This window comes from Macrotis lagotis, chromosome 5 (genome assembly GCF_037893015.1).
Source record: "Macrotis lagotis isolate mMagLag1 chromosome 5, bilby.v1.9.chrom.fasta, whole genome shotgun sequence".
Taxonomy (NCBI): domain Eukaryota; kingdom Metazoa; phylum Chordata; class Mammalia; order Peramelemorphia; family Peramelidae; genus Macrotis; species Macrotis lagotis.
Window position 1 is genome coordinate 192,309,763 of NC_133662.1, and position 15,287 is coordinate 192,325,049.

The window sequence follows — 15,287 nt, forward strand, 5'->3', positions numbered from 1 at the left end:
CACACACACACACACACCCCTCCCATATATAAGCATAGTATTCAGACAAAAAAGAATCTGAAGAGGATGTTAGTATCTTTATATGGTAATGGTGTTTGTTACCTAAGATTCACTACTTTTTCTAGAGCTCAGTCACCTCCATTTTAAAAAATGCTTCAATATTTTTTCCCTTTTTATTTTTTATCTATTTATTTTCCATTATATGCTAAGCTAATTTTCTTAAGTATGATTTTGGTTTATTTATTTTATATTATTACAATAATTTTGTTATAAGAGTAAACATAAACCCCCCCTCCCCCCGCAAGAAGATGAGAAACTTCAAGAATAGTAAGAGAGAGAAAAAAAATGTACTTCAGTCTATGTTCAAATTCCAATGGCTCTGTCTCTGGGGTGAGTCACCTTCTTGATCATAAGTCCACCAGAGAAATTGCTTCAATATTTTTCCCAGGGGCAGCTAGGTGGCACAGTGGATAAAGCACCGGCCCTGGAGTCAGGAGTGCCTGGGTTCAAATTCGACCTCAGACACTTAATAATTACCTAGCTGTGTGGCTTTGGGCAAGCCATTTAACCCCATCTGCCTTGCAAAAACCTAAAAAAATATATATTTTTCCCACAGTTTCTATTACTAGCTATATTTCCCTCCCCTCTATTCTTCCCCACTCTCATTCTGTTCTCTCTCTCCTTTCATCCTGGCCCTGTCCAAAAGTGTGCTGAATCTGAGTACCCTCTCCCACAATCTCTCTCTTCTGTCACCTATTCCCCCCCCCCATTCCCCCTCATCCCATCCCTCTCTTCTCATTTTTCTCTAGGGTAAAATAGATTTCTATACCCTATAAAGTGTATGTTATTTCTTCTCTGAGCCATTTCTGATGAGAATGAAGGCTCACTCATTACCCCTTGCCTTCCCCCATTCCACTCCATTGTAAAAGCTTTTTCTTGACTCATGAGAAATTTTTTAGCTCAGGAAGTGCTATTCCTAATCATGACCCTTGGTCATCAAGAAATAGTTATGTTATGTTCCACATTACTTGTACTTCTAGCAGAAATGTATGCAATATATTTTAGTTCTCTACCAAAAGAACCCTATGAATTAAAAAGTTAACAGTAAAACTGTGTTATTTAAAACAGCACATGCTACAACTATGCCAAATAAATGATACTATAAAATGAATCAGCACAAGATAAATACAGATTCTCTGTATTTTTCTTTTGTACTTTCCATTGGGTTGGAAACATTGTAATTAAGCACTTCTGGACAAACCCTTTGTCTACCTGTCTAAAGTCAGCAAATGATTTTATTGCCTACTTTACTAACATGAAGGAAAAATTTGCCATGGAGAAAACTGGTACCATAAGTATCCATGTACAAGTAATCTGAATTTAGATAAATTATAAAGATATTGAAAGGGGGGATGTATATAGGCAAAGAGAAAGAAGCACAGAAAAAAATATATTTGGCTCATACTTTTTGTGTGCTAAATTTCAGAAAACTAATGAAAATGGAAGATTTCACAATACCATATTGATTTACGAAATAATTTTTTTCTCATAGCTCTTCCTCTCAGTTTCACTGAATTTCTATTCACAATAATTTCTGTTAATAAAAGCATGATAATTGGGAAGGCAATGCTACCTAATTTAATCTCTTTTAGAAGTTCTGAAGGAGAGAGAATCAGTGTTAATGCATTCCAGGCTATTCATTTATATAAAAGTAGTGTCTGTAAATATAAAATTAATTGTTTGATCTTACTTTCCCTTGGGTTGAATGAGGTAGTGTAAATATTTTCTCAAGGATCTTCTGCTTAGCTGTGTGTTGCCTAGGAGGGTAAATTTTGGAAATAAGAGGGAATAGTAATATAAACATGATTTGCTATTGATAGCCTACTCAATCAGGAAGAACCTGAAAGCTGCCTCAAATAACAGGGCTTTGGAGCCAGGAAAACCTGGCTTCAAGACCAACCTTAACTCCATCCAGACTCATTGTTCCAGGCAGTCACAGAGAAGATGCCAGCCTAACTTGGTAGAGAATTCCCTCACTCAGGATTTTCCCATACTAATGAAACCACAGGGCAAGTCCTTCAGTACTAAATAGGAATTAATTCTAACATTAATTCTAGGACAAAACAAATTATTGAAAAAACTGAAAACAGATTTGTCCTAAGTAACTAAAAGTCAAATCTACAATCATTTCTTTTTTTTTAAATTTTATTTAAGGCAATGGGGTTAAGTGATTTGTCCAAGGCCACACAGCTTGGCAATTATTAAGTGTCTGAGTGAAGATTTGAACTCAGGTCCTCCTGACTACAGGGCCAGTGCTCTATCCCCTGAGCCACCTAGCTGCCCACTATAAGCATTTCTTAAGCCTGCTATATGCCAGACACTTAAGTAAATACTGGGGATTCAAACAAAGACAAAGATAATCCCTTCCATAAGGAATTCACAAACATGATGATGATGATTAGATAATGTTTTGTCCTTCCTTCTTGGAGAAGGCAGTAACATCAGGGAGGTGATGCCATAACATATATGTGAATTGGATTTGAGTGAGGGAGGCTGTGCTAAGTCACCAGCCTCACTTTCTCCTCCAGAGTCATTTGGGTCCAGTGGCCAGATATGGACACAGGACTGGAGATGCCCCTGGATCTGAGGCAGTCAGGTTTAAGTGACTTTCTATAGGTCACACAGCTCGTAAGTTCCTGAGGCTGAATTTGACCTCTGACCCCTGACTTTGGGGCTGGTGCTCTACCCATTGTACCATCTAGCTGTTCACAATCTAATGGGGAAGACAATTTTAGTTTATAAATAAATGAATACATAAAAATTAAACTGGAGAAAGGGTCCCAGGTCCCTTTCTGATGAAGGGGGGTCTAGGAAAGGCTTCTTGTAGAAAATGAAACTTTAGTTGCTACTTGAAGGAAACCAGGAAGCAGAGATGATCAGAGAATTCCAAGACTGAGAAATTGAAAATTCATGGAATCTCTTTTGATTCAGTTAATACTACTACTATATACCCCAAAGAAATTGGAAAAAAAGGAAAAGGAATCATATATACAAAAATATTATAGCAGCTCTTTTCATAATGACAAATAATTGTAAATATAAGAGATGCTATCAGTTGGAGAATGAACAAGTTTTGGTATATGGATATTATAATTTTATAAGAGACTATTGTGCTATAAGAATTGCTAGAGGGGATGGTTTTAGAAAAATCCTGAGAAAGTCAGTCTGAACTGATCCAGAGTAAAGTCAGTGGTACTATGGGAACAATTTATGCATTAACAACCATGCTTAACTATGAAAGACTTAGGAACTCTAATCAGCACAATAGAACCAACTACAGTTCCAGAGGAGATTCATAATAAAGCATGTTTATTATCCACCTCTTAATAGAGAAGTGACAGACTCAGAGTTCAGATTGAAGCATATTTTAATTTGAGGGTCTAGGGCATTTGATTAATATGGTAATTATTTTAACTAAATATTTTCATTACATTTTGTTTTTCTTGCTTTCTCAAAAGAAAAGACATGAAATCAAGAAATAAAGTGTTTTATTTGAGGAACATTAATGAGACCATTGTCACTGTTAATCACTGAGTATGTGAAGGGAGGGAATAAGATGTAAAAAAAAAAAACTAGATAGCTAAGAATGGTCCAGATTAATGAAGGACTTAAATGATAAATGAATCCTCAGAGCAGTCTGAAACGGAATGGTTTACTTCAGTGCAGTGAAATCTTTTTTAGGGCTATCTGTTGAAAGTAATGCCACACTGGATGAAGGGTTGAACTGATTTCTTTCCAGATCTGAAATTCATGATAAATGAATGACTAAGTTTCTTATTTTTATGTAGGAATCAGAGGTAACTAGGTTGCAAGCCAAACTTTCTGGACGTGAAAGGACCGAAGGCTTCAAGTATCTACCAGTCCCGCTTTTGTCTCCTACTGAAATTATGTATAATATTCAAGATGCAGCACCTTTCAAACAACCTCAGCCATCACTTTTTAAATCTAAAAAATTGCGTCGCTCTATTAGTGCCAGTGACCTAAGTTTTAAGACTGATGACAATGAAGATCTTTCTGAAGAGCTCTTAGAGGATCTAAAGCAAGTACTCATTCAAAATCCTTTACCACCAGGAGAAGAAAATAAAAAAGATGTACTTTATACTCCCTCAGATGTGTTCAACGCAGTGGCATATGATGATGAAGCTTCTCAAAGTAATGATTTCACTACTCTTAGTGGAATGCTAAAATACATAAACAAAGAAGTGAGACTTTCAAAAAAGTCTTCTGTATCAGCATTTGGTAGAAATCAGGTATTATGCATATGTGAAGAATATATGTCTAGTAGTTGATATTTTCTGTATTGGGGAAAATATTTCCTGATAGAAATTTTTGTACTATGAAAACTCCTTTTGCATTTTACTTAAATTTAATATTTGGGAGCAAAACTCATATTTGAAGAGTAATGAGGAATTTTTTTTCTTTTATAATAGGGAATTTAATCAAAAAAACTAAAATAATGACCATTTTTAAACAGGGTGGTAGTCTTTTCTATGGAGGGAAGATGATACACAGGAAAAAATTAAAGGCTGCACAAAGAAAAACAGGGTTTTTTTGGCTAGAGAAATATGAATCATTTGTTTTCTTTTAATTTTAAGAACAGGAAATATACAATTTTATTAAGTAAGTATAGAAAAATCTTAAAAATACACTTCAGTTCCACAGGGAAAAGTTAAGAAGATGGCAAAGATACAGAAGAAAAATGAAAGGGTGAGGGGTGGCTAGGTGGCACAGTGGGGGTGGCTAGGTGGTGCAGTGTATAAAGCACCAGCCCTGGAATCAGGAGTACCTGGGTTCAAATCCGGTCTCAGACACTTACTAATTACCTAGCTGTGTGGCCTTGGGCAAGCCACGTAAACCCATTTGCCTTGCAAAAACTTAAAAAAAAAATGAAAGGGTGAAACTCAACAGAGAGGGAAAGACAGAAAGACTCAGTAGGTTCTGAAGTGAATCATTTACATCTTCTTTATACAGCTGAGCTGTGGGCATCAGAACAAATTATTCTTACTGACTTTTTTTTTAAGCAAGGCATTGGGGTTACGTGACTTGCCCAAGGCCACACAGCTAGGTAATTATTACGTGTCTGAGGTCGGATTTGAACCCAGGCACTCCTGACTCCAGGGCCGGTGCTCTATCCACTACGTCACCTAGTCACCCCTTGTTACTGACTTTTGAAGAGTTGATTTGAAGAGTCATGATTCTTAGCTTTCCAGTTGTATGCCCAATTCATGATGTATTCTTTCTCTGTTTTGTTGATGTGAGAATTTAGAAATTTTTCCCTAAGTACTGCTTTGCCTGCATCTCATAAATTTTGGTATTTTGTCTCATGGTTGCTACTCTCTTTGGTGAAATTATTGTTTCTGTGGTTTCTTCTTTGACCCACTCATTCTTTAGGATTAATTAATTTTAATCTGTTTTCCCATAGCCCTTTTCTGAATAATTTATTGCATTATTATTTGAAAATGACACAGTTAATATTTCTGCTGTATTGCACTCATTTGTGAGGTTTTTAATTTTTAATTAAAAAAATTTTTTTTGGTTTTTGCAAGGCAATATGGTTGTGACTTTCCCAAGGTCGCACAGCTAGGTAATTATTAAGTATCTGAGACCAGATCTGAACTCAGGTCCTCCTGACTCCAGGGTCGATGTTCTATCTACTGCTCCATCTAGCTGTTCATTGTGAGGTTAGTAAATACATGGTCAATTTTTTGTATAGGTTCTATGTACTATTGAGAAAAAAAGTATATTCCTTTCTACTAGTCTCTTTTAGTTTTCGCTAGAAGTCTTATATCAAACTTTTGTAAAATTTATTCATCTTATTTCTTGTTTATTTTTTTATCAGATTTATCTAGTTTTATTCCCCTAGATTTATCTAGGGGAAAGTGTATAGTTTTACTATTTGCTGTTATAACTAATTTAAGTTTTTATTTAGCAATTTTTATATATTATTTTTGTTGCATGTATGTTTAGTTATCTGTGATTCCTTTTAACAAGATGTAGTTTCCCTGCTTATCCCTTTTAATTAGGTCTAGTTTTACTTGGTGTGAGATCATGGTTAGTTGCTTTTTTTTAACTACTTCAACAGAAGTAATAATAGACTTGCTTACCTTTATTTACTCTTTGTGTCTCTGCTTTAAGTGTGGGGTGTTAAATATCATTTTATTTTATTTTTTCAATTACATGCAAAAATAGTTTTCAATATTCAATTTTTTTTGTTAATTTTTGAGTTCCATATTTTTCTACCCCCTCTCTTCCCTCCACCCTCCCCCATGACTGTGAGTAAAATGATAATGGGTTCTACAGTCATGTTTAGCAATCATGTTTAACCTATTTTCACATCAGTCATGTGAAAGAAGAATCAAAACTAAAGGGAAAAATCTATGAGAAAAAGAAAAATATAAAACAAGTTTTGAAAAGTGAAAAAATATGCTTTGATCTGCATTCAGATTATGTATATATTTGTGGCTGGCATTTTCCATCTAAAGTCTTTTAGAATTTTCCTTGATCCTGAACTGCTTAGAGGAGCTTCCTCTATCATAGTTGATCATCTCACAACTTTGCTGTCACTTTGTACAGTGTTTCCCTGGTTCTACTGACTTCATTCAGCATCTGTTCATGCGAGTCTTTCCAGGTTTTTCTGAAGTCTACCCGCTCATGATTTCCTACAGAACAATAGTATTCCATCACATTCAGTTTGTTCAATCATTTCCTCATTTTCCAATTTTTTGCTACTACAAAAAGAACTTCTGTAAATATTTTTGTGCATGTGGATTTTTTACCCCTTTTTATGATCTCTTTGAGATACAGACCCAGTAGTGGTATTATTGGATCAAAGAGTGTGCCCAGTTGAATTGCCCTTTGGGCATAGTCACAAATTGCTCGCTGAAATGATTGCGTTAGTTCCTCAAGTATATTTCTTGCAAACAACATATTATTGGAGTCTAGTTTTTAATCCATTCTTCTATCCATTTCCATTTTATGAGTGAGTTCATTATGCTTACTAATTGTGTATTTCCTTCCAAATTATTTTCCCATTGATCCTTCTCTCTCTCACCTTTCATTCTTTCCCTTATCAAAAAGATTTTACTTCTGAACATTGCCTTCTTTAATCTTCCCTCTCTTCTGTCCATACTACTTTTTTCTTTTTCCCCACCCCTCCTACTTCCTTTTTGGATGAGATAGATTTCTGTATCTTGTTCTTTCTTTGAACCAATGCTGATGTAAGGTTCAAGCATTACCTGCTACACCCCCCTCTTCCCCTACATTTTAAAAGTTTTTCCTTTCACACCTCTTTTATGTGATCTATTTTACCCCATTCTCCCTCTCCCTTTCTCCTCCCAGTGTATCCCTCTTTCTCATCCTTTAATTTTTTTTAAAAAAATATCATTCTGGGGTGGCTAGGTGGTGCAGTGGATAAAGCACCAGCCCTGGAGTCAGGAGTACCTGGGTTCAAATCCAGTCTCAAACACTTAATAATTACCTAGCTGTGTGGCCTTGGGCAAGCCACTTAACCCCATTTGTCTTGCAAAAACCTAAAAAAAATATATCATTCCATCAAAGTTAACTCACACCTGTGCCTCCTCTGTCTCTATATAAATTTCTTCTAATTGCCCCTAGCCACCCCTACTGGTCAGTGAATTCTAACCTTCCTCAAAAATATCTTTCTTTTTATGCCTTCTTATCTCAAAAGGAAGAGGAAAGCCTTTTTCCAAACTAACAACTTAGATCTATACTTTCCATCCCATAATATTTCTAGTATTCTAGAACCTCCACTTCCTTTAAGATGGCATATATACAGTGAGAAAATATTCACCTATATGGAAACCTGAAAGGATTAGAAGAGGCAAGGCAAAAACCCTTTTAGTAGTTGTGGGTAAAAGGAGAGAGAATTGGAAGTGATATTTTGGTAGAAATATATTGCAAGTTGGGCAGCTAGGTGGCATAGTGGATAAAGCACCAGCCTTGGAGTCAGGAGTACCTGGGTTCAAATCTAGTCTCAGACACTTAATAATTACCTAGTTGTATGGCCTTGGGCAAGCCACTTAACCCCATTTGCCTTGCAAAAACCTAATATATATATATATATATATATATATATATATATATATATATATATATATTGCAAGTTATAATTCATGAAGTATTGAAAAAATATACTATAGACTACAGTATCATATAAAGCTTCTTAAAAGCAGAGGTTTATGTCCTTATACTTAGAATAATATTTTAACATAGTAGATATAGTTACTTAAATAGATGTTTGTTGAATTGAACTGGTGTAGATTACAAAGTTGTCGCACAAAGTCATAGGACATCATTGTAATGGGAGACTTCTACTTACTAGGCTTCTGCAAGAGAGGTCTTTCTCAGTTAAAAGCAGAGGAGCTGATAAATCCTTGCCCTAAATTGCTGGTAATTTCATCTTTTTGGACCTGATCCTTGTCAGTAAAAAAGGCACTAACTAGATGCTGAAGTTAGGACCCTGGGAGGAAGTAACCATTCTGTCTTAGAATTTGAAGTAAGGAAACATTAAAGTCAGTACAAAGTAATTACAGGGACAGAGAGAGCACTAATAATTGTGGGGGGGGCAGAAGGACCCTCTTGTGTGGAAGGGATGACCCTGCAACTGAGACATTTCAAGAAGAGCATTCCAGACATAGGGTACAGTTCCAGCAAAGGGCTGGAGGAGGGATGTTGTTGAGTTGGCCATTATGGCTAGATTGGAGTAAAGAGAGCAGCTCTTAACAAATAAGTTATTTGGATCAGATCAGCTACAATTCATGAATTTTTTAATGTAATAACTGACTCTACTGTTGTTATATAAAGAGTAGAAAAGGTATATCAAGGATAAAATAGGACAGATGTGATCTTTTTTGAAAAAAAAGGTAAATGTTTGAGAAAGATCATATTCAATTAAAGGAATTGGAAACACCTCATGAAGGAGGTAGCCCCTCAATTGGTTGTTGAAAGGAGAGATTTTTACAACTAAAAATGGGGAGAAGTCCATCTTAGCTATAAAAGGCCAGCATGAACAGAGGCAAGAAATAGGAAGTAATGGGAAAAGAAGATATTCAGTAGGACAGTTTAGTTGGAGTATAATACAATACCTGGAGGAGTGAGAGAAAAGTCAGAAAAGTGGGATGTTAACGTGGTTATCAAATGCTTGATGGTGAGTACTTTAAGAAGTGAAAAGTAAAAAGCCATCTTAGATACTATGAAGAAAGCTTAATTTAAAAAATTCATGAGTTTTGAAGGAAGCCAAAGAAGCTAGAAGTTGATCAGGAGAGAAAACATTCATAGCATGGAGGAAATAACCATGTAATGACAGAGACAAGAGATTATAGAGTGTTTTGTGTGAGGAATAGCAGTGTGGTTAGATTGCAGAATTTGTGTGCAAAGTTTGGTTATGAAAACCTTTAAATATCATTTGAATGTATATACCTGGAGGTAATAAGGAGTCGCTGGAGTTTAAGTGGAGAGGACATGATTAGACTTATGCTTTCGAAAGGTCATATGGCAGTTGAATAGAGGAGTAGATTAAAATTGTGAGGATAGGAGACCAATAAGAAAGCTGCTATTGTATAAGTGAGAGGGAGTAAGAACTTTTACAGAGGTGAGCAGACAGAAAAATACATGATGTTGTGAAAGTAAAAAGAAAAAACTTTTTAAACAACAGATTAGACTTGAGAGTAAGGAGTTAAGGTGCTGGGAAGCCTAGATATTTGGGGGGCTACTGGTGCCCTTTAAAGTAGTAGAGAAATTTGGAAGGTAAGGTTTGGCGGGGGGATGACTCCTCTTTGAGAATGTTGAGTTTGGGATGGCTATAGGTCATCCAATTTGAGAAGTCTGAGCATCAGTTGATGTGGGAATGAGAAATTGGTAATCATCTGCATAGAGACACTATGGCAGCTGATGAGATCACCAAGTGAGCTAGTATAGAGAGGTTGAAGAAAAGAGGGCCCAGGAACTGAGCTTGGGAGATACCCACCACCAAATATTAAAGAGTAAAGTAGTAAAGATACCTCCCTATGGCAGAGAGATTAAGGTCCTACCAATTTAGAAAGGCATAGGTGAGTCAGTCTAATCAAATGTGCAGAGCTGGTCAGCTGGATGAAAGTAGATTAGGTGGTCAGGGACACACTCACATGATTTTCAGTAAGGCATTTGAGAGTCTTGCATTCTTGTGATTATAGGAAAAAGAGCACAAAAACATATATCGTGTTTTATGGTTTGCAGAGTGTTTGACATAGATTATCTCACTGGACATAACTCTTGTGAGTTGTGTTAGAGATGTGATTGGCCTGTACCCTAGACCCTGGATTTGGAATCATGGTTCAGATCCCATCTTTGACATTAATTTTGCTGTATCAAGTGATACAAGTTAGGCAAATTTGCCTCCTGCCTGCTGGGCCTCAGTTTCCTTACCCATAAAATGAAGAAGTTGAACTGGAGTCCCTGGAGACTTTTTTCAACTCCAGATCTATCCCCATTTTACAAGTGAATCTGGAGGCAGGGAGCCAAGCTGGTAGTTATAGAAATACATTTTTTATTAATTTCATAAAGTGTTACGTTCCACATCCTTAATTTTAAAAATTTTAGTGAATGTAGCCTTTGATGCATATTTTTCTCAAAAAATTTACTGATATAAATTCAAGTCCTAATGAATGCATCACATAGGGAGGTCATACTGAGCTCTGGACAGTTATGTCAGCAAAACTCCAACTCTGCCCAGTCTTATCAAGCTAGAAAGGCTTAGATTAGAGTGGAACTTAAAACTTATTATTTCCATCTGAGGACCAGCCTGTCTAAATTCAGAGAGGTGATTTATCACCAGATTAACTATATAGTGATGAATTTTTCAGCTAGAGAAGTGCTCAAAGACCAGCTCTAAGTAGTAGAAGGTTTGTAATCTTGTCAGTAAAGAAACTGCCCTCATCTAGATCACAGACCTAGGAAATATTAGTTGAAATTCTATTACTTTCTCAAATAACCCTCCATTGATTTTTTTTCCTGTGGTTCAGCAGACCTTATAGAAAAAAATGTTCCCTATTTGGCTTAGGTTAAATTGTGGTCTTAATGGGCGGCTAGGTGGTGTAGTAGATAAAGCACCGGCCTTGGAGTCAGGAGTACCTGGGTTCAAATCTGGTCTCAGACACTTAATAATTACCTAGCTGTGTGGCCTTGGGCAAGCCACTTAACCCCATTTGCCTTGCAAAAAAAAAAAAACAAAACCTAAAAAACCTAAATTGTGGTCTTAACTATTATAGTGGGTTCTCAAATAATAAAAGGGTAATATTTCAAATATATTAACCTATGCATTTCACATTATTCCAGGAAGAAGATTTGTGATTAAATGAAGATACTGGTATGCTGAGAAAATCGGCTCATTAGCACTTAAGTACCATATATAGTTTATATTTTATATTGACTATTTTTATCATTGAATAAATTTTATATTTAACATTTAATTATATCTTGAAGTATTTTTAAAACTTTAAAACTTCAGGTGATAATTTTAAAAATTTACTTATTAACTCTTTTGTTAACAAACCTGACATCTTTTTAGTCTCTATTTGACATCTAATTGTCAATTTGTTGATATTTTAAAAGTGTTTTTTAAATTTGTAGTCAAATTGCTAATTATTTTATTTAATGTATTTTTTACTATTTGAATTTTTTTTAAGTTGGTAATCAATGATGAATATAGAAAGCAATTCTATTTAGATTTTGTTGTTGTTGCTAGTTAGCCCCTGTTCATTCTCCATAATTGGGATCAAATGGAATTTCAGTTGTGTAATTGAAAAGTAACAAATGTTATATAAGCCTTATCACCAACCTGTAATCCACTCTGTCCTAGAAGTTCCAACAGAGAAATGGTCTTTTTCTACAGACTGTACCAGGGAATTATCCTCCTCCAGATCAAGTTTGGACAATCTCGTCCAGCTCACATACTACAGTTCCTGACAAAGGTCACATAACATTCATGTATCCCCAAAGAAGGAAGCAGGACAGGACATCAGACACCTAAGAGGAAAAAGCTTGTTGTTTAATACTGAAAGCAAGGTGCCAGAAAGTCCCAGACCCGGTGTTTTTTCATTAGAAAGAACACATGCAGGAAGAGGGATTAAAATTGGAAGTACCAACCAGCAGAAAAGACCACTTTTTAAAAAATATTACTTGCTTCCCTCAGGCCAGTGATTCACACCAATGTACTAAACTGTTCTCTGGTATTTGACAAAACCCAGTTTTTCTGGAATTTTAAAGATTTACCACTATGTAAGTGTTTTTGTTAAACATTTTTACCTAAAGGAAAAATGTATTGTGGTGATAACAATATAAATGATAAAAGAGTTTGGAGTCGTATGTCTACTAGTGATTCAACCTACATGATACACTCTTTTGTACTTTGTTCTATAACAGTCCAATATCACAGGATTTCCAATCTAATACCTTTAGGCCAATACCTTAAAATATTTTTAGTGAAAAAGAAGAACCTAAACTTGCATCCTTAGAGAAGAAATTGGAGGAAATTTCCAGTTTCTTTGTTTCCTTCGTATCCAAGGTTCCCTTATATCTGTTTTCTAGGTGTGTTGTATGTGCTTATATAGGTAAAAATTGTCTCTGAGGCTGTTTTGATGTGTTTTGTGGCTCCAACACTACTTATACTGCCTGGCACATTGTAGGAACTTTATAAATGTTTGTTGATCAATTGATTGCTTGGTTAAATAGAAAAAAGGACTAGATATACATTTGAGAGATTGTTAGAGGGAAGATTTAATTACTCTCATTTATTAGCAAATGTAGCTCCTATCTTCAGATCTTCTAATCAGTTATCTAGCTCATGACCATACCTACAATTATTTTCACAATAACCTATTTTCTTCTGTCCCTACATCTTTACAAATAAGGAAAATGGCCCCCACTGCCCAAATGAGTACCAGTAGAAGATGCAGATCTATACCCATGTCTGTTGATGGTCAAGCAACCCCCCCCCTTCCCTCTGCAACAGGTTTCATTTTTCAAAATTTTATATTACTATCACGGGCAGACCCCAAAGAAGGGAAAGCAGGCCCCCAAAGAATCAAGGAACCACCCTGTGGCTGGAGCCTCCCCCTTTTGAGTGGCTTGTAAAGTATTCTGGACTCTGCACCATTAACTGTGTGGAACCCACAAGACTAAAGGTACCAAGGACAGACAAAAATCTGGGTTTGCTGCTTCTTATTAGACCTTAGGCTCAGCCTTGCTAGATTCTCCTTTTCTGTATAGGCCTCACTCAACCTATGCCTTTGTGGCAAGTCCCCTTGGCCTCTTTCTAGTACTACAGGGCTGAAGTGGGACAACCCAGGGGCTCCAAGGTCCTTAACACCCTAAGTTTCCAGTCTTCTGAAACTCAAAGATCTAGCAGGGGAGTTATCTAAACTTCTATCTATGTACTACCATGATTTTTTTTAAGGCTAGACTATTTCAAGCAGTCATAAATGAAAATTCTCCAAATCTAGTTGAACCAGAGGGAAAAATAAACATAATCACCTAATCACCTCTTAAAGAAATGCCAAAAAAAAAAAAGTCCCACGAATGTCTTGGCCAAATTCTAGAACTCATATATTAAAGGAAAAAAAATGATACAAAGATCCAAAAAGAATCAGTTCAAGTACCAAACAACTATAGTCAGAATCCCACAAGACCTAGAGACTTCTTTCAAGTATTTCTGATGAAAGACTAGAGCCTGATGAGGAAGTTTGAGAACAAACACAACCATCCAGAAAAACTTAGGAAAGTAGTAAATTTGAACAGTTAGGAGGATTTGTATGATGATGACGATGTAGTACCAATATTGTAATAGGGAAGAAGAAACAAGTGTCTTTAGAATCTTAATCCTGGAGGATTCTTTTCTGAGGATTTGAATAGAGGAAAGAGAGGCTACATCAGTGTTAGAAGGGAAGAAGAAGGGGCGGCTAGGTGGTGTAGTGAATAGAGCACTGGCCTTGGAGTCAGAAGTACCTGAGTTCAAATCAGGCCTCAGACACCTAGCTGTGTGGCCTTAGGCAAGCCACTTAACCCCATTGCCTTGCAAAAACCTAAAAAAACAAAACAAAAATAATTACCTAGCTGTGTGGCTTTGGGCAAGCCACTTAACCCCCTTTGCCTTGCAAAAATCTAAAAAAAATTTTTTTTAAAAGGAAGGGAGAGGGGCGGCTAGGTGGCACAGTGGATAAGGCACTGGCCTTGGAGTCAGGAGTACCTGGGTTCAAATCCGGTCTCAGACACTTAATAATTACCTAGCTGTGTGGCCTTGGGCAAGCCACTTAACCCCATTTGCCTTGCAAAAAACCTAAAAAAAAAGAAAAATTTAAAAAAGGAAGGGAGAAAGTAGAATTTTCTACCTCCTTTAATTGAGGTTCATGAGAAGAATAACATGCAGACATGGAGGGAAGGGGTGGGAGAAGTGGACGTCAGTTGAACCTTGCTGTCATCTAAAATGAAACAAAGAGGGGCAGCTAGGTGGCAGTGGATAAAGCACCAGCCCTGGAGTCAGGAGTACCTGGGTTCAAATCAGACACTTAATAATTAGCTAGCTGTGAGGCCTTGGGCAAGCCACTTAACCCCAATTTGCCTTGCAAAAACCTAAAAAAAACCAAAACAAATAAAATGAAACAAAGAAAGATTGATCACTTCCCCCCCCCCCCCAAGCCAATAGTTTGACTTACAAATCCATCAGACCCTAGGGAAAAAATGAGTGATGAAGCTAAGATGGAGGGAATGGTAACAAACAGAACAAACTGATCCTGGAATAGAGAAAAGAAGTAGAATCTAAATGAGTACCTTAATCATCTCTTAGGGAATAGCAGAAAAAACTGGTGTATGAATGTAATTGAATGTTATTGTACCATAAGAAATTATAAAAGAGGCTAGTTTTAGATCACCCTGGGTGGTAGGAACTGATCCAGTGGGAAGTGAGCAGAACCAAAATAGTATATACTGGAACACTAAACCATAAAGACAGACAACTTAGATTTTAGAACTTTGATCAATGCAATAATCAAACATTTCTCCAGACAACTTGATAAACCTACCATGAAGCATGTTATTCAACTCCTGACAGAGAGAAGTAATGGACTCAAGATGCAGAGGAATACGTTTGTGGATATGACCACCGAATAGATTTTCTTTGCTTGACTGGTTGTTACAAGGTCTTTGTGTGTGTTTGTGTGTGTGTTTTTAATATATGC

The 15,287-nt window shown here is 36.3% G+C and overlaps 1 protein-coding gene across 13 annotated transcripts in view; it reads left to right on the forward strand.

Annotated features, from left to right (window-relative positions):
• The window catches only part of CCDC18 (coiled-coil domain containing 18), a 120,330-nt gene extending 106,158 nt beyond the window's left edge, over positions 1 to 14,172 (forward strand). For 6 of the 13 annotated variants that reach the window (XM_074188178.1, XM_074188169.1, XM_074188177.1 and 3 more), the window contains 2 exons: positions 3,849 to 4,310; positions 11,392 to 11,472. In XM_074188178.1, coding sequence (XP_074044279.1) covers positions 3,849 to 4,310; positions 11,392 to 11,406 — 477 coding nt within the window. In that variant the 3' untranslated portion in view covers positions 11,407 to 11,472. Of the gene's footprint in view, positions 1 to 3,848; positions 4,311 to 11,391; positions 11,475 to 11,914 lie in introns of those variants that run through there. The other 7 variants (XM_074188176.1, XM_074188180.1, XM_074188181.1 and 4 more) reach the window with 4 other exon arrangements.
• The last annotated feature ends 1,115 nt before the right edge of the window (positions 14,173 to 15,287 follow it).